The sequence below is a fragment of the Mustela putorius genome, unplaced genomic scaffold (assembly GCF_011764305.1).
Source record: "Mustela putorius furo isolate JIRA1106 unplaced genomic scaffold, ASM1176430v1.1 tig00000430_pilon_pilon_pilon, whole genome shotgun sequence".
Taxonomy (NCBI): Eukaryota; Metazoa; Chordata; class Mammalia; order Carnivora; family Mustelidae; genus Mustela; species Mustela putorius.
Window position 1 is genome coordinate 20,922,097 of NW_025421377.1, and position 26,911 is coordinate 20,949,007.

The following is a 26,911-nucleotide window of genomic DNA, read 5'->3' on the forward strand; positions in this document are numbered from 1 at the left end:
TGAACTTAGAACCTCATGGAAGAAGAGGCAGTTGTGTGACGATTTCATTATAATACCATGTGAAGAGTGAAATAACAGTACTTGAGAGACACACACAGAGTCCTGTGGGGACTTGCAGAAGACACCAATGAAGTCTCTTTGGAGTCAGGGAAGGGCTCATGAAAGAGATGACAGTTGAATAAGTAGTGAAGATGAGAATGGACTATGTCTTATTCATCTTTATACGAATACTTCCCAAGGCAAGGAGTGCAGTGCCTCCCACACAGTGAATTGAATACAGGGTCCCAAGCCTGACTTGTTTTGAAGATCCTTCCAGGGCTTTCGGTCATAGCTCTAATACCTCCGACAATACATTTCCAACCTGTAATTGCCTCCGTGTCCGTGCACCAGGGTGGTTAAAAGCAGAGGTTCTGAAGTCAGACTTACGGTTTTAGTTCCTCTTTCTGCCACCTATTGGCTGTTTGACCTTGGACAGGTTTACTTAACTGCCTCAGTTTCCTTATCTATAAGGTCTAGATAATATGGGAACTGGCATTATTAAATGAAAAAAAAAGTTAAATGTATAGAACTTGGAATGAGGACTACATAGAAAGAATAGTAACCACTTATGAGATGTTACCAATTTTTTTTGTTTATGTATATTATTGCCCTGAGTTTATTTATCAATAACACTGTCCCACAAATACTCTTTGTTAAATGCACAAATACTGTTTTCCTGTATATTTTCTGATTGACAGAGGACAAAAAGAGAAGGTGACTTATTTTAGGAAACAGGTTGCTTATTCACAGCCTGTTCTTGCTTTTAAAGCTCTGATCATAAGTTTCTGGTTAATGCCACAAGGAACTCACATGTATTTTGCTAATTACAAATCATGCTTCTTGGCGGCCCCTTTACTGTTAAAATGACCTCCAGATTCGGATTTTTCTTCACTCTTTATTAATGGTTAACAAACTGTTTAATGCGCAGCAGGAAAGCCAAGTAAGCCTGAAGCATTTAGAAAATGGCATGTGAATTAGTTGTAAACTGTCTCAGTAAACATTAAATGGGTGGCAATTACTTAAAGTGATTGCCTAAGTTTCATTAAGGTATTTAAGAGAAAAATATGTGCTTAATGCTGCTTTAATTATAGGAACTCGTTAGGTAGCTTCGATCTAGGGTTTCCCAAATCTCACCTTGGACTTTTCATAAAAGACACTTTCCTGACTCACACCTCTTCTCTCAGGTCTACTGAGACTCAGAAACCTGGAAATCTGTATTTTCAGTTACTTCAGGTGAATCTGATAATCAAGACTGGAAAATTAAACTCTGGTGTTGTCCGGCCAAAGGCCTGCTTTAAATTTTGCTTTTGACAGTTGGAGAAACCACTGAAAGGTACTGCAGTATAACTGATTATCAGGGATTAGCAGTGAGGGATGTAGAATGAAAGTAGCTAAGAAAATGGAAGTCTGAATTTTAGATTCCCTTCCTAAACTGTGGGCATCAGAAGTGATACCACCGGATACTAGACTGTGGCAGGAAATGCCACCTATCTAGATTTGCTACAGTTTATTTTTTTTTAAATATTTAAAAAAAGGTATTATTGTCAGATATTGTCTAATACGTGAAAGTGGTGCATTTGTAAATGGAGTTGCAAAAGAAATGCTGAGGGCTGAGAGCACTTTTGAGGGAAGGTAGCCTGAACAATAGGGGGTTGGAGATGGACAGCAGGAAGTTATATTCTCAAGGTGTGTGCAGCCTAGAATACCAAAATGGTGAGATGCAAAGAGCAGTCCACTTGAATAGGTGTTTACAACTACCAATCATGACTTAACAGATGTCTTCATTGTCCTAAGAACTGCTGAATACCCTCCCTCCTTTTCCCCACAAACTATGGCATTGCCCTAAACAGCTTTCTAAAATACACATCTCATTTTGCCATTTCCTGCTTGAGGTTCTCAACACTTCCCTATTGGTACTACAGGATAAAGTCTAAATGCTTTATCAAAGTATATAGGGCCATTCATGATTTATCTCATGTCTACTTTTATAGTCTCCTGCCTCTTTTTCTTTTACCACATTCTCTTGCTCTGTGCTCCAGCCACATTAGACTGTAGACTTCCACAGTGCTTTAAGGAAAAAAAACAACGTTATTCTGTTATAGCCTCTAGCATAGTGCCTAGTAGGGGCTCAGCTCACGGTAGGTGCTTAGTAAGTATATGTTCGATGAATGAATAAATCAGAAACACTTCAGACAGTTCCTATAACGATCTGTTCACTTGTCGGTTTTTCCTTTTTCGGGGTATGCGCCCGCGCAGAGCACTAAAGCAGGTACACAGTTCCTGGCACATCATAGATACTTAAAACAAATTTGTGAATGAATCAGAAGCCTGACAGGACCACACACGACAGATACTTTACATATTCACGGTCAACCCTTAGTTCTCCGTGCTATTGAGGGGGGACTGGATAAGCCAAACATATTAAATAATAGTGCATTTGATTTTCTTGGAATTTGTAAATTTATCAAGCCAAACAATGACTATCGGAATCTTGAGAGACTGGAAATTTGGCCGACTTTTTCGGTTCCTCCCTTTCCCGTGGAATTCTTTGTTTTTCTCTGTATTCCATGTTCAATAGCATCAAACTTAAGACTCATGTAAATATCCTAGATTTAGGCAGAGCTAAGCTGTCCCAAATACCTCTGTTAATAGTTCCCACCTCACCAAGGTTGAGGAGTTGAACTGTTGTTTAAGGACTTTGGCTTGAGTTGGGTTACCTGGGAGAACAAAAATAGATAAGAGATACAGGGTGTTGTTTTATTACTTTCTCAGAGTTAGTTTGGTTATAACTGTGTTGGTCAGGTTATTGTCACATGTTGAGCTAAGGCAAAGCCAAGCTACAGACATTGCTTTAGACCTTCTTTAATAGAGGCAGAGAAGACTTCCTTCTCACAGTGGGCTCCAGTACTCCCAGGGAGGGGTGGTATGAAGTACAGGACAAGCATACAATATTTACCTGAAATATCACTTTTACTTGGATATTTGCAAAAAATGTTTTTATAATTAAACAAACAGAATTATCAATTTTGAGTGTGAAATGCAAGGAAGTCTTTAAAATTTAAAGACAGCATGGAGATTTACAGGGATATTTTGAGGCTGGATGGATGCCTCAGTTCTCCCTCTGATGCAAGTTTTGAAGAACATGAGCATTAAAGGTTTGTATTGTGGAAGATTTTATGACCATAGCCTAGGCATTTTGAATTCAGAGAATGCATTTGATGACAAAGCCCTTGAAAGTCTTAATTTTTTGACTCCAGCACTGCAGACTCTGAAGTTCTCTCTCACCCGCCTCTTGAGTGTGAGGGGCTGTGGTACAATCTTTAGCTTTACTTTGTTGCATGAGAAATCAGTTTGGAACCAAAGCTTCTGAGAAAGAGATGCTTTCCTGTTTTTGAGGACAAGTTAAATCATGAACCGCTTTATTGAGAGCCAGTTGGAGGTAGCATACTGCTGGCAATTCCAAACCATTTAAAAACAAAAGTTACGGTTATTAATTTTTGAAGCCACAAAAGCATGAATCAACATTATAGCAGTGTCAGTATCTCAGTAGGGACTGGTTTCGACTGAACTGTGGCAGCAAAATAAATGTTTGCAGATTGTTTTGACAGAATGTCATCTCCTGGGCTTCGATTTATTCTCCGGCAGCCTTACATTTAAAAATTTATTAATTATTTTTATTAACATATAATTTATTATTTGCCCCAGGGGTACAGGTGAGCCGTCAGGCTTACACACTTCACAGGTCTCACCATAGCACATACCCTCTCCAATGTCCATACCCCCCGACTCCCCAGCAACCCTCAGTTTGTTTGTGAGATTTTTTTTTTTAAGATTTTGTTTATTCATTTGACAGAGATCATAAGGAGGCAGAGAGGCAGGCAGAGAGAGAGGAAGGGAAGCAGGCTCCCTGCTGAGCAGAGAGCCTGATGCGGGACTCAATCCCAAGACCCCGAGATCATGACCTGAGCCAAAGACAGAGGCTTTAACCCATTGAGCCACCCAGACACACCTGTTTTGTGAGATTAAGAGTCTCTTATGGTTTGTCTCCCTCCTGATCCCATCGTATTTCATTTTTTCCCTCCCTACCCCCAACCACCCCCCAGCCTGCTTCTCAAATTCCTCATATCAGGGAGATCATATAATCATTGTCTTTCTCTGATTGACTTATTTGGCTCAGCACAATACCCTCTAGTTCCATCTTGCAAAGGGCAAGATTTCATTTCTTTTGATCAGCAGCCTTACTTTTGAAACAGAGTGGCTGTACTTGAAGTAGAGAAGAAAATCCTCCCCCTGAACCTTTCTGGGCCTTAGCAGATAACTCTGTTTGCAAGCATTTGTAATGTAGAGCTGCAGTTATTTTCAGTAGGAACTAAATACGTTGCTAACAAATGTGCCCATAAACATCTATTTGACACATTTCACCATGGCAGAGATTAGGGAAATGGGCCCGCAAAGCAGAGTGGTCAGCTCGTCACCAGTGGTACAGCCTTTTTAAAACATAGGTCTCATGTGTTTTAAAGCTCTCTACACAAGGCAGTAAATTGGAAAGGTATTTTTTCAGCTAATGTACTGAGTTATTTCAAAGCGCTTACTGACCCTTGACAGATAGTCTTGAAAATTGTAATGTTCCTTAGCTAATTTTTATGGAACACTTTTTTTTTAAACTTCTAAGATTTTTGGATGTGTGTATGTACTGTTGGTTGATTTTATTCTTATTTAAGTATACACCCATCATGGAAGCTTAGGCCCATGCAAACCCTAGGGGAGTTTTATTCCTGGAGTGAATGTTTTTTGAAGAAAATATATTTTTAGGGTAAATACCCAGTAGTGTGATTGTTGGGATATAGGGTAGCTCTATTTTCAACTTTTTGGGGAACCTCCATACTGTTTTTCAGAGTGGCTGTACCAGCTTGCATTCCCACCAACAGTGTAGGAGGGTTCCCCTTTCTCTGCATCCTCGCCAACATCTGTAGTAAGATATGAGTGTAGTGATCCAAAGGGGCATGTGCACCCCAGTGTTTATAACAGCAATGCCCACAATAGCCTAATTACGGAAGGAGCCTAGATGTCCATCAACAGATGAATGGATAACGAAGAGTGGTATATATATAGAATGGAATACTATGCAGCCATCAAAAGAAATGAAATCTTTCCATTTGCAATGATGTGGATGGAACTAGAGGGTATTATGCTAAGCAAATAGATCAGTCAGAGAAGGACAATTGTCATATGATCTCTTTGATATGAGAAACTTGAGAGTTAGGTGAGGGGTGGTGGGGGCAGAGAGGGGAATATGAAACAAGATGAAACTGGGGAGGGAGACAAACCATGAGAGACTCTTAATCTCAGGAAAAAACTGAGGGTTGCTCAGGGTGAGAGGAGGAGGGATAGAGTCGCTGGGTGATGGACATTGGGGAGGGTACGGGATACAGTGAGTGCTGTGAATTGCGTAAGACTGATGGTTGACAGACTTGTACTCCTGAAGCAAATAATACATTATATGCTAATTATATATATATATATATATATATATATATATATATGTGTGTGTGTGTGCATTTATTTATTTACTTACTTACTTATTTATTTGACAGAGAAATAGAGTACACAAGTAGGCAGAGTGGCAGGCAGAAGGAGAGGGAGAGGCAGGCTCCCTGGTGAACAAGGAGCCCAATGTGGGACTTGGCTCCAGGACTTGGAGATCACGACCTGAGCCAAAGGCAGCCGCTTAAATGACTGAGCTACCCAGGCGCCTAAAAAAAATATGTTTTCAAAATTGTTTGATGAGCTTGAAGAAAATAATTTTCCAAAACCACCTCATGCATTTTACACAAAACTCTGCTTGTGCCTGTATGCATGTCCTCCGACTCAAAAAGATCTGTAACCTCCAAAGTTAAAACTGACAAATTTATAGGGTAAGTTGTTTGAGCTCTGGAATGGATTTAGACAGCTCTTAGAGCCATTTATAAGCAGAACAAAATAAATTAAAAGGAATAGAATGTGTGAGTTGTTGAAAAGTAAAGGAATAATAGCTCAATCCCAAGTTTAGTGTAGGAAAATTTTTTTTAAAGATTTTATTTATTTATTTGTCATAGAGAGAGAAGCGAGAGCAAGCACAGGCAGACAGAGTGGCAGGCAGAGGCAGAGGGAGAAGCAGGCTCCCCGCCAAGCAAGGAGCCCTATGTGGGACTCGATCCCAGGACGCTGGGATCATGACCTGAGCTGAAGGCAGCTGCTTAACCAACTGAGCCACCCAGGCGTCCCAGTGTAGGAAAATTTTTAACACTTTGGAAGACATTTGGTAATATATAGTGCTTGATAACTTTACAGAAAAAAAAAAAAAAAAGAAACGTTGTTATCAAGATTTTAATATCTATCGCTTCCAAAGAGTTCAACTCAACCACCAGATACATTTTTGAGATAGGGAGTGTGGGTTCTTGAAGGGAGCCTTATGTTCTGCAATAGAGTAGAAACAGAAACAGAGGGGAAAGCATGCTGTAGTAAAAAGAATATGGACTTAAGGGTAAGCCAAATCCACAACAGCATTCTAAGTCTAGACCCTCCCCCCCCACCATTACTAGATCTGTGACTTCAGTAATATATGTAACCTCCTGCAACATGATTCCTTTGAATATAGACATAATAATACTCAAGTTATAGGAGTGTATGGAGGTATTTCTTGAAAGATAATAGATATTCCCGGTAGGTGCTATGTACTGATGGATGTCATTATTAAGTAATATTTCCAATCAAGTGCCCAAACTAATGCAGATAATACGGTTTAAACTGCTTGACCACAAAAAAAAAAAAAAAAAAAAAAAAAAAGGAAGCTGAAGAATCCTCAGTAAACCCCAGCTCAGTAACTGTCATTAGAAAGGAGCTTGCAAGTGGTGCTCAGCTGACAGAAGAAGAGTGGAACCTCGTGGTAGTGCAGGATAGAAGTGGAAATTTTGGAAGAAAAGACTGCAGTAATTGTGTAACCCAGTTTACTTATATGTAATTATTTCCCAAATAAGATTGTAAGTCAACTGATCGTTCTCATTCTTTGATCATTGGAAATAGGACTAGATTGAAGATAGGAAAGGAACTCACTTCTGAAGTGAGCTTGATTTTAGCGTGTGGAAGGATCCGTTTTTTTTTTTTGTTTGTTTGTTTGTTTGTTTGTTTTTGACTCAACTAGGAACATTCCAATTTCAGAGGCAAATTAACCAATGGTCATTCATGGTGGGACATACCAAACAAACATTTCAGAAATGTTTTAATTGTAGTTGATGTTTCTGAAGTGAATCCTTGGAAATAACCATCTAAAAGCCTTGGATGAACCACTCTGTAGGAGAAAATTTAGTATCGATCGATTTAATGTCCCAATAATGAAAAGTTTAATGTTCAGGCCCATTTTATATTAGTGACCAGGAAAAGAATAATTAGGAATTGACTTTCAGAATCCATTTTAGGGGATTCATTTAGCTGAGATCACATGTAACTACTTGCTGGCATTTTTGGGTGTGTTTTAAGGTAGGATTAGATTAATACAACATTATAAGAACTGGTTATTGGCCAAGTTTTGTGGGGTTTTTTTTTTTTTTTTGAGTACACAAGACAGAGTTCAGAGTTTATTTAAAAACCATAATTTATTTTTATGTAAGCCAACAATGAAATCTGTAAAAATATTTGGGCTCTTGTTTTGAAGAATTAAGACTTTTTTTAGAAACCCGGTTAAGGACTGATTTACATGTTTTATTCTAACTTGAATTATGTTCTACTGTAATAGAGAATCATACTTCCTAAAATCTGTCTTGGGCCAGAATAGAGTCTGGGTGAGTGTATCTTAGGGTCTGACAGTCTTCACATGTGTGCATTTTGCATGCAGCTCAGAGATAACCAATGTTAGTAAACAGTTATTGGGTATCTCTTGGGTTGCTGACTGTGTATTTGTTTTGGAGACAGACACTACTTGAAGAGGCAAAGTAGATGGTTGTCAGCAAGACTGTACATAAAATTCTCACATTCATTGCAATTGGTCACCCCTGTACCTAGCTTAGTTTTTTTCACTACATATTCTTTTTATCTGTGAGCCATCATGCATGCCTTTCCCTTTCTGTCTTTGGAAATCCCCATCCTTATTCATATGCTTTTGCTTCTTTCAGTGAAGTCTCCGCTTTTTAATCATCTCAAGAACTTAGTGCTGACTTAGGTCTCTGGAGTTGGTTATGTGCCTTCTTTACCAACTTCAGGTCCCTGTCAATGAGGTTTATTTCTGTTGCCATGGTTGGTGGCAGGTTCATTGAAAAAGGAAGAGTAAATAGTCTCCTTCATTTTTTCAACTCCTTTATGTAACTGGTATCTAAATACTCCTAGTGAGTGCTTACTACATATCTGTGACTAAATAACAGGGGAAATACAGGGTGAGAGTATTGCCAAGGATTGTTTTGTTCCTCCCTCCAAAACTGCCACATACAGCTTTTTCAATCTTGTTGATACTGTTTCTCAAAGGAAAGATGAGATCAAAAGTGACAGGATGAATAGTACATTAGTAGGTCATTTAATGTATTAGCTCCGTCTCATATTTCTGAATAGATTTTCATAAGCCAGAGGAGCAAAATTCAATTCCACCATCCATGGATGTGCCTTGTAATCTCTTCATTCTTCTGGTTGTTATTGCACATCAGCCCGATGAGGAAGCTGAGTCAGAGGGTCGAGGAGGATTTGCTCAGATGGAACTGGAGCTGAGCACGGGATCTGGGTCTTACGATTCTGAATCCATGACTACAGCCACGACTACTGTTTATTTAGGGTCATGTTGTCTGGAGAGGTGAATTCCCTGTGCTGTCACTGGACAGGAGAGCATGTATGGAACCCACTCTGAACCATGAAGCTCCTTAAGCTAAAGATCCATTTCCCTGCAGCTGTGAGAACCGGCTGCTGAAGACACTTCACTGATCACTTGAGAGAATATGCCAACATATCAGCAAAGGTTTGGAGGGGCTCTAGTATCTTATGTGAGTCCTTCCTAAAAACGTATCAAGAACACTCCCCCACTCTGCCCCCACACAACACTACCTCTTTAGTTCATTTCCACATTATGAGACAACTTTAGTATTTATATTTAATATTTGCTTTGACCTTTAGGCCTTACTGACTTGGTAGCTTGACCTCGATTCTTCTTCTGGTCCCTTGAGATTTGCTGTGTATAACTGCTGGCTTTGGTATCTGTACTTTGACTTTTCTTGCTTTTCAGGCCCAGAGACCTTCTCTTGGCCTAGTAGGCGTTCCCTGTCTCATTCTTTATATCCCTCTGTATCTGAATCCCAGTGATCCCAGTTTGCTGGTGGCTTTTTCCCACATATGGAGGGCAGCAGAGGGATTTGGACAGTTTTCAGGTGAATATCTAATCTCTGCCTTAGAAGGATACTAAAGCATTTAATGAGCATAATTCCAGAAAAGACAGATTTGAGCTTATGTAGTTCTTGAAAAGTGTGATAAATTGACAAATGTTATTTCTAAACCAGTATAAATTAATTTGTGATTGATCTAAAGAAGGAGTGGTCTGGGAAGGCAAAGAAACTCTAAGCTTTATGACTGATACTTCATTAATTGGAAATTCTGCATCCAATTAAGGACTAACCATGCCTTACACATCACCACAAGCTTTAGAAGTGACTAATTCTCTGCCTGTCCTTTATGAACAGGAAGCCGTTAATAATGAATCGCTTTTGAAGTGGCACTCATTTACTTCCCGTGATAACTGAGGTTATCTCCAGATGACTCAGAGTGTTATGTATAGGTTCTTTATGTAAGGGATTAAGAAATGTTGGATGGGAAAATTATACTGAAAACATACTGTGTTGAAAGGGCAATTCCTTTACAATTATTTGTATTATATTGTGAAGGACAGAGATCGCTGAGGTTGTTCCTCGCACACCTTCACAGGAGACCGGAGCCCCCAGCCAGCGCATATCCACACTCTGATCTGGGTTTGTCATCAGCTTTATGTACTATAGCAATGTGGATAGCTTGAAAGGAAGTTTATTGATATGACAAACGGTGCTCCTCTGTTCCAAAATAGTTCTAAAAACTAAGCTGATTCCATTTTGTTACTTGTTGAAAATGGATTTAACAAATCCCTATTGACATTTTGGGTGAGTGTTTAATGAAATAGCATGAAAATTTAGGTGTTTGTATTAATTAGGCTCTTGTCATTTATATGCTATTATTGAAGAGGTTGAACTCAGGGTTTACAAGTGGCCTTTTAGATTCTGCTGTGATTTTGAGATCATTGCTGGCCAGTGGACATGTGTTGCTTGTTGTCTTCCCTGCTGTAGTCTTTTGGGAAGGTAAGACAGGGTAAATGAAGAATTATGTCCTCTGAGAACACTGAAACTAGAAATGTCAAGTGGATAGTGTTGGAGGACCTGTTAAATAATTTTTTCTTCACCGAGGTTGTAATTAAGAGAGGTTGGGGCCCAGTGCCACTAATTTTGGATCCTCAACTCAGAGAAGACTTAAATAAGGCAGAAAAGCTTATTGTAGAATCTTACTCGGCATTTCTGTATTATGTTCAGAGTTTTGCATCTGTGTTCATCAAGGATATTGGTCTATAGCTCTCTTTTTTGATGGGATCCTTGTCTGGTTTTGGGATCAAGGTGATGCTGGCCTCATAAAATGAGTTTGGAAGTTTACCTTCCATTTCTATTTTTTGGAACAGTTTCAGGAGAAGAGGAATTAGTTCTTCTTTAAATGTTTGATAGAATTCCCCTGGGAAGCCGTCGGGCCCTGGGCTTTTTATAAAAATCTTTTGAACATTGATGTATCTATGGGGAATGAGACCATTTTTTCTTTAGAAAGAACTAACACGTGTGTGATGTTTCCTGGATTCCTGCCATTGCCCTCCTCCCCTTTTAAAATGGGATTTTATGTATTACACATAAAATATGTATAAATATATATTAAGCATATATAATATACATTAAACATATATAATAAATATATATTAGGTATATTAAGTATTAAGTATATTAAATATATAGGATATATATATATGTATATATATATATATATGTATATATATATAAAGATTTTATTTATTTGACAGAGAGAGAGAGCACACACAAGCAGGGGGAGTGGCAGGCAGGAGTAGGAGAATCAGGCTCCCCACTAAGCAGGGAGCCCGATATGGGATTACATACCAAGACCCTGGGATCATGACCCGAGCCAAAGGCAGATGCTTAACCGACTTTGCCACACATGTGCCCTCAAAGGGGATTATATTTTGAGTCACATTTTCTTATTATTGCTATCCAGGAAAGATGGGTAGAATTTTTTTGGCAATGTGGGGATGAAGTCAGACATTCTAAAGATTCCTTAAGGCTTGGTGCCTTTATATTCTTATGCATTTTGAAATCCTCGGTGGGAAGGACAATGTCTTCTTTGCTTCTGGAGTCATCTAATGGCAACATTAGTAAGGTGGTTGTGACACTAATTTTGGAGCAATAAATTTAGCTACTTTGTATAGAAAGTAGTTGCACTTGAGCAAGTCTGTAGAATTTATTTTGGGAATCTTGAAGATTTCCTAATGTTGATGAAAATTAGGCCTGACTTTAAAAACCTCAGGGTATAAATTGTGCTGATAATTGTTCTGAGTTGAACCTGGAGAAACTGCTGATGTGTTCACTCTTAAGCAGAGTGATTCATCATATAAACCTTATCAGGGACAGCTCTGGCAGAGCAAAGAGAAGTGAAGTAGGGAGTAAAGAAATTAAAGGAAATGGAGAGGAGAGCTGTGACCTCTTAGGATCTTTGAGGTCTTTTAGGAAGAGGTTGCTTGGTCGTCATAGTCTTTGCCATCTTAATTAAGGAGTGAGTTCCTATACACAGAAAGCATCCTACCTTTCCATCTCACCTTCCTACCTCATGAAACCCCTCCCCACTGTCCACATTCTTCTGCACTCATGGGATTATCTTTAGATATGTGTGGCTGCTCAGTCTGTTAGCTTTAGATCCATGGCCTGTCCTGTTGCATGGCTCAGAACTGGCTGTTAAGAGTCCCTAGTCAGCAGCGAAGGCATTGCTGGAGGGCTTTGTTTGTTTCGGACGTGTGTGAAGAAAGATAATCGAGATTCTGCAGTTTCAAGTATTGTAGGGAAGTGTTCGGCACTAATTTGACATGCCTGTCCTCAAGTTAGCAAGTAAAGATACCTTCGTTGGTTTGTTTTTCTTATAATAATGACATTAATGTTAATTTTAGAAAATTTGTCGATTACACATAAGCAAAATTAGGAAAGTAAGAATCATCTATAATTCCATCATTTAGGGATAATAATTGTTAACATTTGGTATATCCTTCTGGTGTTTTTTATCTGTATATACCATGTAAATCAGTAAGCCTTTGGGTTGAGAATGCTAGAAACCCAATTATACCTGGATTAAATAGACAAGAATTTATCAAGAATTTATTGGTTGACTGAAGGAAAGTCTGGGTATAGCCAGATGTTTGGGGAAAGTGATTTGATCTGAACAAAAGATTAGAAAAAATGCTACATGCAAGAACCAGAAGTTAATTCTTATTCAGATACATAAGGCATTAGGTACCTTGTAAGTTTAATGCTCTGGTAGTTAAACATGAGTAGATGGACATGATCATAGGAATTCCTCTTCCTTACTTGAATCCTTACGATATCTGGTGGGTGTGAAAAGACATAATTTAGGACTTACACAGGATTGAACAATACTTTGAACTCTGTACTGACTTACCAAATCCACGTGGTCTGTCTGTCATGGTATTTCATTCAGATTTCTTGGTCACCTGCTTGCTTTTTTTTTTTTTTTTTTTTTTAAAGCCTCTATGTTGATTTGGCCCCTCAGGGGTTGAGTCCTTGGGAACTTTGGGAGCTGAATTTCTTGGCAGGGTATTGACATTCCCACACTCTGCCCTGGTGACTGTGTCTATAATGTGGTACCTTCCTAGGTGCTTTTGTGGACAGAGGTCATCAACAGTGGGGCTGGAGTCACAAGGATGAATATGTGTGAAATATCCCTTGGAGACCCAACAAACACTTAGCAGTTGGACTTATTGCTGGAATTGTAGTCTTTTGATATATAGCTGGGGAAGAGTCAGGGAAATTGGTTATCTGTTTCTCTGAGCCCACCTTCCCTGCAAAGACTCACGAATACCATGCAAACCTGGGTAAACAGAGAGGGAGAATGATACTGTGGAAAGTAAAGTCCAGAAAGAAAGTAAAAACTTGAGTTTCACCATTAGTTAGTTTAGTTTATATATTAATCTGTGATGGTTCCCATAACAAAATACCACAGCCTGGGTGGCTTAAACAATAGGAATTTATTTCTCATAATTCTGGAGGCTGAGAAGTCCAAGATCAATATGCCAGGTGATTTGGTTCGGTGATGAGTGCCCTGGCTTACAGATGGAAGCCTTCTCGTTGTGTCTTCATGTGGTGGGGAGAAAGAGGAAACAAGGTCTCTGGTGTTTCTTCTTATAGGGGCCCTAATGCCATCATGAGGGCCCTACACTCGTGACCTCATCTAAACCCAATTATCTCCCAAAGCCCCATCTCCAGGTTCTATCATAGTGGGGGTTCGGATTTCAGTCCATAGATTTTGGGGGACACAATTCAGTCCATAACTGACAAAACAGTGGTTTTAGGTCACTAAAAGCTAAAGGATGAGGATGGTAAAACCCAAAATGACTGATTGGGATTTTATGTCTTTCTAGTAGAGATACTTGAAATATTGAAATACTATTAATAATATAATTAATATGATTAGAATAATTAATAAAAGACTTGACAGATGAAAAAGTCTGGAATTTCATAGATAAAATAAATTTATTTGACTTCTAAGACCATCACTGAGACTACTTCTTTGGAAATGGCTTAGCACCATTTAAAAGAACACATATTAACATTGACAGGGAGCTTGTTTTAATTTTTTCAACTCACTGTGTTGGCAGGAATTATAAAGGAGCAAGATAAAATAAGTTGGGGAATGTAAGGGCTATCACCTTTTGTTCTAAAGAATTTTGAATACCTTATAGATATGACTCAGATCCTGATAACATTTTTATAATGTAAACTCTAGGTAAATTATTTTTCTGATTACTTTGGAGAGGAAAGGCTAAGCACAGTATTTTCCAAAAATGTCTCACCAAACTCTGGTTCTTCTCACCTTTTGCTAGTTGGAATTGAAGTAAGTAAGGTAGTTTGGTAGTATTCAGAAATCCAGGCTCCTAACACTGTTGACTTTCTATAGCTGCATAATAATGTCATGGCATATTAAGGATAATTGTCATAATTGACAGCTTTTCATGTGTGCGAGCTTATTAATACATGGATACCTAAGTATTTAAAAAATTATCCATCTTAATGAATGCTATTTGGCTGTTTCAATTCCTTAGCTAATTGAACAGAAAAAGTAACCATCTAATTTACCTGTCTACAGCTTGCCAGCATGTTAAGTCAATAGTCATTTTCTGGATTTATTGAGGTAAAGGTAGGTTAAGTCATGGAGAAAAAAAAAAAAAAAAGAAAGTTTGGATGCATTGTATAGATCACTCCAAGAAAACCAGAATTCTATAAAAACAGGTTGTTTGATGTAGTTAATTTGAAGATGGTAATTTGTGGATGACTAATATGAGCTAGCTCTACTGTAGCCCATTAAAGTAGACATGTATATATCAGGACTCCTTTGGTTGCAAGTGACAAAAAAATTGTCTTAGATTACTTTAAGCTAAAAGGGAATTGTCATGTATGATTGCAAAGTATCTAACTTCAGGCATGGCTGGATCCAGGTGCTTAAATAATGGCACCTGGAACCTGTCTCTGCCTTTGATGTTTACTTTATTCTCACACACACTCTTCCCTTTGAGTTGCAAGATGCCATCTGCACTCAAAGCTTTTATTACCATCTTATTAGCACCTCAGCATAAATTTATTTCTTGGAAGTGCCAACAAAAGTTTGACACTTATATACTCTGGTTGGCCTGGATTAGATAAAGTGTCCTCTCAAAAGTTAATTACTGTGGCCAAGATTTGGGATATTCTCATTCTCCAGACCTGGGTCATAGGGAATGATTCATCCTTGTTGGACTTCTAAGCATAAAAATGGTTCTTCTAAGGAAAGTGGGATGCTATTATCAGAAAAAGAGAGTAGGGGTGCTGAATGGGCAAGAGTAACACATAGCTACTATAATGCATGTGTGTTTTAAAGATTTTTAATGTATGTAACTTTATTTAGTGATTTCTTATTTCTTACAGTTATGAATGTGAAATTGAAGTTTGATGATTTTATATATATATTTAAGTATATTTTTAGAGTACTATAATGGTCTAATAATTAGAATTGTGGAAGTTTTAGCAACTGTGGTGTTGATTTATAGACCCTTAACTCAAAATGGAGAGAAATGAATACTTAAAATGTAAATCAACTGGTGATAGCACCTTGACAACTTAAATAAATAGCTATTTATTTTTATTTTTTAAAAAGATTTTATTTGAGACAGGTGAAGAGGGGCAGAGGAGGAGGGAGAGAGAGAATTTCAAGCAGACTCCCTGCTGAGAACAGAGCCCAATGTGGAGCTCGATACCACAACTCTGAGATCATGACCTGAACTGAAATGAAGAGTTGGACAATTAACTGACTGAGCCACCCTGGGGTCCCATTTATTTATTTATTTACTTACTTACTTACTTATTTACTTTGGTTTGAGAGCTGAGACTTATCAGATGGTGAATTTTGCCAAGGAGAAAAATACAAAATCTGTAAGTCTTCATTACACCCACAGAAGGGAATTTGCATGTAAACTTGTCATGCTCAGTATGAGTTGTTCATAATGATCAGTATTTCTATTAAAAAGAAATTTTTTTGGTAGCCTGTAGGGTGGCCACAGTGGGATGTTTTCCAGACCAAAAACAAAAAGGCACATTCACAATTTGCCTTTTGGTGGTTAATGAACCAAATGTTCAGTTAACTTACTTTAGGACTATTTCATGTGCCATTATGATTTCTACCTCTCCTGAAATACACTACATTTGCTGTACATGTATAGTACAAATGCTGTACACTTGCTGATTTCTACCTCTCCTGAGATCCAGTATATTTACTGTTCATACAGCTTTTTTTTTTTTTTTTCTTAAAATGAGCTCATCTTTTAAAGAGTGGTGGCTACAAAAATGGGCTTGGAAATAATACAACTAGTTTGAGGTTTGAGGTCATATCATTTACTGGTTGTGTGATCTTGGGGAAGTCCCTTAATCTCTTAAATACTCAGTTTCTCTGTCTATAATATGAGTAGTACAAGAGGTTGATAATAATAGATATTTCATATTTTTTTGTGAAACAAATGATGTAAGTGAAGAGCCCTTAACACAGTGCCTGATACAGTGTAAGCATTCAAAAATGTTAGTAATTGCATATTGTGTTTTTATTGATCGAATTTTTCCCATTGTCCCTTGAGAACAAGGACCTTATCTTAAAAATATTTTGTGTACTTTTAACAAAGAGCATAGTGTCTCATACACTAAAAACTATTAAGTATTAATTAAGTAATCAAAACGAAAACATAGAACTATACTTCAGGCATTGCTAAGCCTCTGGGAAGGAGAGGAAAGAAGCAAAGAAAGATTTTTTTGAGAAACTGAGGCAGAATATATATTATGTATTCTTCCACTCATTTCCTTATTCATTCACCCATTCCTTTTTGTCCAACCTCACTGTGCACAAGGTAGGCGCCAAGAGTAGTTTAGGTAAGTGAAGATCCAGGTAGGTTGGCTTAGTAATGGTACAAAGACAAAGTACAGCAGTGGATAACCCACAAAACAGTGGATACTAAATGTCTTAATAGGAGTGCAGATTAAATGTTGTGGTCCCTCAGGATAGGAAGAGATTGCATCTACCAGAGGAAAATAGCTTACTGGAAGTGTTCATTCTTTTCTTTGTGGCTTACTCAATAGGAAATGGTGACTGTCTTCTGGTCACTGTCTTCTGGTAAGTAAGTTAACTGGTCACCTTAATGCAAAGATGGATTAAGGGGAAGGATGAAATAAGAACAGTTTCCAAAACTTGGATATTTTCCATTTCAGAGTTCTTAATGTAAGCTTCCTTTTGCACATGGTTATGTTTTTGTGTCCTTGACAATGTCCAAGGTTTATTCTTCCTTATCTAATTCATTAATTTAATATTTCAGGTGATGATTAAGTGCATAGTACTGTGTTGGTCTTCAAGGAAAGTACCTAGACAGATTCTGTCCTCCAGGAGCTTGGTGGTTAGTTGGAGAGAGGTCACATCACCGTAGGTTAGGTAATAATGCCCAGGCTATAAATTTGGTGGTGCTTAAATGATAATTCAGACAAAGTGCTATAGTTTGAATAAAGAAGAGAGTCATATTTCTGTGAATGGTTAATATAGGTTATTGGAAAAGAATTTTTACCTGGGCCTTGGAAATTGAGTCAGATTTAGAGAGGAGAGAAAAGACCATAGCCGATAGGAAAGATGAAAAAAGATCTGGAAATGAGCAAGCGTATTATCGAGTTTTTCCCTTCCTTTCCCATCCCTTCCGTTTCCTTGTTTCTTTATTGATTGACACCTGGGTTGCTTCCAAGATTAAAAATAATGGTGCCACAGGGCACCTGGGTGGCTCAGTGGGTTAAAGTCTCTGCCTTCGGCTCAGGTCATGATTCCAGGGTCCTGGATCGAGCCCCACATCGGGCTTTCTGCTCTGCTTCCTCCTCTCTCTCTGCCTGCCTCTATGCATACTTGTGCTCTCTGTCAGGTAAATAACTAAAATCCTTAAAAAAATAATGGTGCCAAAGATACTCTTGGGTCCATCTCTTTGTTCAGGATTAATTTCTATAAGTGGAAGTTCTGGATCCAAACCCAGATTATTTTGATTTTTAATTAATATTGCTAACTTACACTTTAAAAAGTTTGTATCAACTAATAAGGCAAAAAATTCTATTTCTCTGGATAACTAATAACTCAGATCTTTGCTAACATGATGGGTAAAACATATTTTAACTTCAATTTTTAAGTTTGTGAAGTTTACTTTCTAACTTAGTAATTTTGGTTTCTGGCATTATCCATTTTCAATTTATTACCTCTTTGAATTTTTTATTTTAACCATATGCTTGTTATTAGATTACTCTTTTTCATAAAGAGCAGTCTATTTTTTTTATTATTGCACCATCCCATGGAATCTCACCAAAGATCAGAACCAGAATTTTTAGAGTTTTAGACCTTCTCTCTTAACCTTCAAAAAGTTAGTTTCCTGCCTGCTTCTTTACTATCTATATGGAATGTACTAGAGTTCTCATCTTACTGATTTCCTATCTGAGTGAACAAAACTTTTTTTTTTTTTTTCAGAAGATATGCACAGAGTAATTCATAGTCTCCATTTTGACCTAATTTTCTTTTAATGTTTAAGTTCTAGCTCTTCTGTGTATAATTTATTTCTGACCTTTAGACAAACCTGTCTAGCTCCTATCTGTATAAGCCCTGATTTCAACTCATGATATCAGGGGATTCTCCCACTTTGGTGTTTTGGTAGGTATGTAGGTGATAGGTAGATAAGCAGGTGATTTTCCTTGATTGGTATTCAGACAGTGATAGCAAGAAATGTTTCACAAATGGTATCTGGTATAATCTAGTTAAGATTAATCTTAATTAGAGTCTAGTTAAGATTAAGATTAATTAATAAACACATTGCTTAGAAGTAGTTATGCTTTGATCTAAAGTCAACAAAAGTCTTTTTTTTTTTTTCTAACATTAAAATATATAATTGGAGAGCAGGGGGAACAACTTAAAATAAATCAGAAAACACCTTCACATTAATCATTCTTTTTATATACTTCAAATTTCCACTTAATACCTTTTTTCCTCTTGGACACCAGAAAGAACACTTGGGTATTCTGGAAGAAGCTTATATTTCCCCAAATCAGTTTCTGGAAAAAAAAATGTGTTATTTTCAAATTCCTGCATGATCCTTGTCACAAATAGTTTGAGATGGTCTGATTTGTTCATGCCTTCCTTATAAGCAGAACTGCCTCCCACTATCCAAACCATGTCCACTTTCTTTGTTAATTCTGGTTGTTAAATAAGTTTTAAGGCATCACCCAGACTTTTGGCTAGAAAATGAGCACCTTGTAGAGGTTCCTTGAGTTCTCTTCTGAGAACTAATTGAACTCTGTTCTTTAAAAGTCAGTTCTTTTAGGGAAGAGAGTGAGTCTGTCTTCCGACCCATAATCACGAAATTCTATTTACCTTCTGGTCATTCTTGGGAAATACCTGAATTCTTTCCTGGATGGGGGTCTGTTCCTGCCTATGCCCGTGTTCTAGGGCAGAGCTTAGCAGATGAACTGTGACAACAGCCGTGAACGCCTCTGAGCTTGCTTGTGACACTGGGGTTCCTGGCTGAGCTTGGTGAAAATCGAGCAGGCATGTTCTTTGGTCACCAGACATTTCTGGGTTTTTGTGGGAGACAGTTTGGGTGCATAGATTAGGGGTCAAAGTGACATGACAGGCACCCTGAGAGTTGACTGTCTACCCAGGTAGGTGTCATTGGAGAGGGGTCCCTCACACACCATCTCTGATTGGTGTGTATTGGCTACTCTGAGGTCAAGTTCGGTCTCAGCAGGAATGCACGTGATGTCTGCTATGGCTGCTGCTCGTGGGAAGTGGGTACCACAGCATTCCTGCCACATATTTGCCTTCCTTCTTGTCAGCACTGGGAATTTGGGAGCACTGAGTCTCCCCAGCCATCGCACACTATGACATTGTCACCCTGCAGGTGGATGCTGGTCAGAGATGGCCACACTTAGTAGGGCCCTCTGGGAAATTCTATAGCTACTCAGGGGGAAAAAAAGCCTAGAGCCCCTTGAAAACCCCCAAAACACATTCTAACTAGAGGGCAGAATAAAAAAAGAAAAAAAAATCAAGGCAGATTAGAGGCATTAACTTGGCTTTGATCTATAGGCCTTCTGTTCTGGCAAAGGTGATTGGATTAATTTGACAGTTTTTCTCTCTCCCCTCATTTCCTGCCTCCCTGTCACCCTTTCTCATTTTTCTCAAGGTTCTCTTTTATGATGAAACTAGGTGAGTTATTACTTACAATCATAATCTATTCATCTGCAATGTAAGTTGTTTTTCTGATGTTTCCCCCCCCCCCAGTTATTAAAGTGAGACTAAAGAGGTTTCATTATTTCCCCCTGTTCTTTTATTGGCTGTTTCCCAGAAAGATACACCTTTATGTTCTCATTACTAAAGCTGCTGAATTCACTGAAGTAACACATGCAGAACTTTTGGCTTTTTCTTTCCTACCTTATGTATTTTCAACATACAGGGGCTCTGAGGGCCAATATCTGTGAGTGCTTTCTTTCTTAAAGGCTAGGCAGGTTTTGCTAGTAAGGGCTGGCAGTTTTTCAACTAATTTAAACCTTGTATTTTAGATATGATAATTGATCATCATCACCCTATTTTTCAGGTGAGGAACTTGAAGCACAGAGAGGTTAATTAACTTGTTTCAGATCACACAGCATGCATATAAGTAGCAGAATTTGAATTCAAACCAAAGTAGTTTGGTTCCAGAGTTCTATATTCTTAATTTCAGTGCAGTACTTTATCTTCTATTTAGCTCATTTCCTTTTGATCCAAATTTACAGGGAAAAAAAAAAAAGAATTCCTGATATCCTTCATTAGGGAGACTCCCACTTTGCATGTATTTGTGTTAAGAATCATGTTAGAGGGCGCCTGGGTGGCTCAGTGGGTTAAGCCTCTGCCTTCAGCTCAGGTCATGATCTCAGGGTCCTGGGATTGAGTCCTGCATCGGACTCTCTGCTCATCGGAGAGCCTGCTTCCCCCTCTCTCTCTCTGCCTCCCTCTCTGACTACTTGAGATTTCTCTCTCTGTGTGTCAAATAAATAAATAAAATCTTAAAAAAAAAAAAGAATCATGTTAGAAATTGGGAAGGGTATTTGCTGGTTACAGAGGCTGCCCCTCCCACAGGTCTATATTTACAGTACAGTTGTTGTGGCCTCTTCCTTCTAATTCCCAGGGAAGCTTAGGGGGGCAACCGAGGAAAGAAACTTGCTAGAGTTATCAAGCTAGTTTACGACACTTTCCCTTTCTTGATTGGAAAGACGTTGCAAATGTTCTTACACAAAAGTTCTGGAACTTAGGTTTTTTTCCTCCAAGAGATATTAAGAAGTTTCAGTCATTTTCCCCCCTAATTACAGAAATTAAACATACTGCATCCTATATTAATAGATATTGTTATCTTATTTGAATGTCCTGTGAACACAGAACAGTTTGCAGATATTTTTGTTGGTCTATGTACTAATTTATTCATTCAGCCAATTAATTCTTCACTAACCAAATAACTGGTAAATGTTTGTTGCCCTTTCTAGCAAATATACTTGATAAGAACAAGGATCTTGTTGTCAAGTTTTTTGCTTTATCTTCAGAACCTGAAACAAAGCCCATTTAGCGCAAAGACAGTACTCAGTAAATATTGTATGGATGAACTGTGAACACTGCAGAACTGGTCAAAAAGTGAAAGGAAGAACATAGAGCCCTAGAAATAAACTGTATAACAGTCAAAAAGGTGTACATATAGGTCGTCTTTGCTTTGCATGGGAGGGCAAAGCCGTAAATGTGACTATTCAAACTGAAATTATACACAACAATCCTAATAATCAATGGGAGAAGAGAAAGTATTTTTCTTTGACCTTTAAAAAAATTTTTGCCAAATGATTAAAATCTCTCTCGCTATTAGTGATAAAGGTATAGAGAAATGAAAAAAAAAAAAAGTAAAACTAATATTTAGTACACCCTAATTTAAAATGTCAGAAATACTGAGATTAAAGTGTTTTATTTCTTTGTAAAGTCTTGTCAGGAGTGGTTTGAATAATGCTTGCCTTCTTCCTGCTGTGCAGCTTTTGAACGGGAGCAAGCATCTTTTCTATGCCCCGATGAATTACGTACTCCTCTCTAAGTTTGGATCAGCTTCTAGAATTTTCTCCTTTGTGCTTTCCATGTCAAGAAATGTGTCTGAGAGTTTCTTAAATGTGAAATGCTTTTTTCCCCTCCTTCGTCACCTTCTTTTCTTCCTCTTCTTTCTCCCCTTCTTCTCGGTCGTCGTGGTCATCTTCTTTTTTGGGTAACAAATGTGCAGTGGCCGATCACTGACAGACGTTGGAAGAACCATTATGATCAGTCACTGATCGTGAAGCATGTCTGTTATTTACATTGTAATTAACGTCAGAAGAGCTCGCAGTGAAGCTCGCACTTTATGCAGTTACCCACAGTTCATATACTATGCTCACTGAAATTTCAACTGTATTATTGGGGGACTTGTGTTCTTTAACTAAATAACAGTAACTGAAATTCACACATCTTGGAACCCTGCATAGTGAGGGTTTCCCACGACTCCAGACTTAATTTTATGGATATATGTGTGCTTTTTTCTTTACTAAGGTGGGATTACTTTATTCATATGATTTTGCAACTTTATTTTTCCTTTGGCATTGTATATATGTCAGAAATGATAATCTCAACTTCATGTTTTATAACTACATGCTGATTTACTGAACAGTTGTGGTGTAGTATATTTAGCCAGTCCTCCTTTTTCTCAGTGATAAGCAGTGTTGCAGTAGGCACCTCCATCTTTGAAGTAACAGCTATTATTTCTTTGAAATGAATGTCTTTCTAGTGGTAAGATTACTGGCTCACAGGATATATACACTTTTAAAACATTTCCATATCCTTCTAAATTTCCCTTCAGAGACAGGTTCCCATTTAGGCTTCTCTTGGTGACGTAAATTGAGAGGTACTAGCGCATGTGTCCTAAATCTCTGGCAACATTGGGATTATAATTTTTTTTACATATTTTCTATTTTCCTAGGTAAAAGTTGTATTTTATTTTAATAATTAATTTTGATTACTAGTTAAGTTGAATATTTTTCACGTGTTTGTAGTATCTTTTGATCTGTAGAATTTCATATTGTCCTGTATTATAGCAGCGTTCAGATGATAGGAATATTCTTGTTTTTAAAATAATTGTTTAAAGATTATTTATTTATTTACTTGACAGAGAGAGAGAGAGTGAGAGAGCAGGAACACACGCGGGGGACTGGGAGAGGGAGAAACAGGCTTCCTGCTGAACAGGGAGCCTGATGTGGAGCTGGATCCCAGGACCCTGGATCACGACCTGAGCCAAAGGCAGATGCTTAACAACTGAGCTACTCAGGTGCCCCAGGAATATTCTTGTTTTATTGGGTCATTTGAGTACACATGTTTTTACAATTTGTGTGTGTTTTTGTGTATGTGTGTATACATACATACATACATATATACACACGTACACACATAAATCTGTGTACCTGGACTATATTCACATGTAAATACCATTTCCGGTTTTGCCCAGGGATTATAGAGAGTATCTGTGGCCTTAGTTTTGTAATATGATCATCAGTTTCCAGATGCTTTCCTTTTCTTCAACAACAACAACAACAACAACAACAACAAAAGAAGAGGAAGGGGAAAATAGCCCACAACCGGAGGGAAGTTCTAGTTAATTTTTCATTACATGAATTTCAGGAGATAGGGTCAAAAGGAGCCAGTAGGGCATTCAATTACGTGCTTGAGTGTGTCCGAAAAAATATTTTTCCTCAGGTGTACAATATTTTACTTGGGCTTGTTTTTCAAGTGCATTGGCGTGTGACTAAACATGTTTGGGTACTGCCCTTATGTCAAGAAGAGGCCCCTCTTGTTAAATATTCCTTCATCAACTTTGCCCTTAGCCAGGCACAGGCCACGAGGCTCCTAGAGGACGTGAGCCTCAGGCATTGGACGGAGGGAAGGCGGGTGGGAGGCGAGGGCCTGGGGGAGCTCCGGATTGGGGTCTCTGCGGCCCTCCCACTGCGGCCGAAGCGGTGGTTGGCGCGGGCTGGTTTCTGTCTAATAGCTTGGGATGGGCCCTCAGTGCGGAGCGGGGGAAGGTCATTGGGCCGGACCTCCGCTCCTCTGAGGGCTGAAGGCTCTTGGCCCCGGTGCCCCCCAGACCTGGAGGCCCGTCCCCGAGCGCGCGGTGGCGACGCGACAGCCGGCGTGGGCCTGGAGGAACAGGCCCGGAGTTGGTTCGCGCGGCGGCGGCGGGCGACCAGGGAGGCTCAGCCGGGAGGATGTCCAGGATGTCCGCAGAGAGCGTGGCGGGGAAGGCCGGCAGCCTCGGGGACCGAGCTCGAAGCCTCACGTGCCTCAGGCTGGTGCAGCCAGTGTCTCACCGCAGTATTTTCACTTCTGCAGTCTCCCCGGCCGCCGAACGCATCCGGTTCATCCTGGGCGAGGAGGACGACAGCCCGGCGCCCCCTCAGCTCTTCACCGAACTCGATGAGCTGCTGGCCGTGGACGGGCAGGAGATGGAGTGGAAGGAGACGGCCAGGTGAGGCGCGGCGGGCGCGGCTCCCCGGGGAGCGAGGCGGGGCGGGGCGGGAGCGCCCGTGGGAGCGCCTTGCCCTCAGCGCCGGGCGTCGAGGGTCTGAGGAGCATCGGCGCCGGGCGTCGAGGGTCTGAGGAGCATCGTGTCGGCTGGGGAAGGAGTTGAGGATTCCTCTTCTTCTCTGTTGTGTGCCTATGGCTGCAGCACACCCTTTGTTTCCCTCTTGGAGCGGGGTTGAGGCTGACTCCCGTTGTTACAGCTTTACCCTTCATGAAGCATTAGAAGTAACTCGATTCCTAGGCTATGGAGTAGTAAAATATCTTGAAGAGATGAACAGGATCGCCTGGAAATAGGTGTCTGCAGCCTCCCCCCCCCCCTGGCCGAGGTGTCTTGTGGAATCACATCGGATTTGTTAGCCATTCCCACTTCCGAGGCAGGTTGCAAAGACAGGGTTTACCCCCAAACTTGCCATTATTTGCAAGGAAGAAGCTATCCTCCTTTAAGTGTATGCAAAAACAAGTAGAAGTTTCAGATGAATTGGGGGTTTGGAGACCTGAGTTCAATTTCAGATTCTGGCCCCTGTTCGCTGCATAGCACTCAGTGTCCCAGGACTCGTGGTTTCATCCATAAAAAGTGGATAATAATACCTACTACACAGATACGTGTGTAATACGAGATATGTAGTATATATTTATGTTGACTTAATATTCATCCACTTCTATCAGGTATCTATATACGTGCCTGTATGTATGTATATTTGCGGAGATCTCTTGTAAATTGCTAAGCACGATGGGAACATCGAAGGTTTCATTCATCTCGTGATAACAGAGCTTTTCCTTCTTTCCTCATATGGATTAAGTTATATACTCCATGCCAGTTGGTCTCGTCTTGGCTTTGCTGCTGACTGGCTGCTTCACTGTGGGCCGCTCGTGCCCTCACCCATCTCCCTGAGATGCATGTTCTCTTCTGCCCCGTGAAGGTGATACTGCCTTGCATCTCTGTAACTTCATGCATAGTTTATAGCTTTAAAGTTCCATCCCTCTGGGGCACCTGGGTGGCTCCGTGGGTTTAGCCTCTGCCTTCGGCTCAGGTCATGATCCTGGGGTCCTGGGATCGAGCCCCTCATCGGGCTCTCTGCTCAGCGGGGAGCCTGCTTCCTCCTCTCTCTTTCTGCCTGTTTCTCTGCCTACTTGTGATCTCTCTCTGTCAAATAAATAAATAAATCTTTAAAAACAAAAATAAAGTTCCATCCCTCTGTGTGTACTAGTTCAGTTGGTTGTCACTGGAAATGCTACTTTGATTCATATCTTCTTCTTGAGATTCTGTGCAAGTACCTCTCATAGAGTAGAATTCAAATATAGCTTTCTGCTTTTTCTTTCAGTCCAAGGTGGGTTATATTTCATATGACCTCTGGTGTCTGAAAGGTGGAGAAGTGACAGTTCATTGTGTGGGTAATTAAACACTGAGTGAGATGGACTAGAATTTTCACGTAAGCTTCTTACGATGAAGATAATTTTGAATTCTTTACCATCCTTAAAGACTTTATTTCCTTGAGAACACATGTGTCATTTTTGGTGATGTTATTAGTCCTTGAGATACTGAATTGTTGGAAAGAATGTGTGCTGGGAGTACACCATGTCTTGGCAGTGGGGGAGGGGAGGCTGTCTGGGAGAAACATGCTCACACCAGGCTATACTCTATGACTTCTGTATAGGACTTGCCGCAGTTACTACTGCTTCATTCAATGTAAATGCGATATTACTATTTTCATTTCGTCTCCTTCATTACACTAATTCATCTGAAAGCAGGGACCATCATGTCTGTCTTTCATGACTGTGTTCCCAGGGCCCATAATAGGAGCTCAATAATATCTGTTGAGTGTGATTAGTTGAGAATTGATTGCCTTAGAAACAGCTGCTTTGGGGCGCCTGGGTGGCTCAGTGGGTTAAGCCGCTGCCTTCGGCTCAGGTCATGATCTCAGAGTCCTGGGATCGAGCCCCACATCGGGCTCTCTGCTCAGCAGGGAGCCTGCTTCCTCCTCTCTCTCTGCCTGCCTCTCTGCCTAACTTGTGATCTCTCTCTCTGTCAAATAAATAAATAAATCTTAAAAAAAAAAAAAGAAACAGCTGCTTTAAATATCATACTTTCTTAGATCCTTTCCTTGACCAAAGCTGATGTTTATGATAATTCCTCTTTTTCTGACGATGGATAGCTGAATGCAGACCTAAGGTACCTAGTGCACCATGGATAAAGCTCAGAAGAGGACCTGTGCTTGAAGTTTCAAACTAATCAATCAATATGCTGTCTATAGCTGTGATATGCTATCAAGGTATATGGTATGCTATCAACAGCAGTTAGTTGTCTTGCTAGGCTTCTTTCCTTATATGATCGAAAACACATAATTGGATGGCTAATACAATTCTCGAAATA

At 39.5% G+C, this 26,911-nt stretch overlaps 1 protein-coding gene and 1 pseudogene across 2 annotated transcripts in view; one reads left to right on the forward strand and one right to left on the reverse strand.

Annotated features, from left to right (window-relative positions):
- The window catches only part of SLC4A4 (solute carrier family 4 member 4), a 350,735-nt gene that overhangs the window by 116,510 nt on the left and 207,314 nt on the right, over nt 1-26,911 (forward strand). For both annotated transcript variants that reach the window (XM_045079852.1, XM_045079853.1), the window contains exon 4: nt 24,349-24,484. In XM_045079852.1, the coding sequence (XP_044935787.1) occupies nt 24,349-24,484 (136 nt within the window). The remainder of the gene's footprint in view (nt 1-24,348; nt 24,485-26,911) is intronic.
- On the reverse strand, nt 18,876-19,287 carry LOC106007218 (annotated as a pseudogene).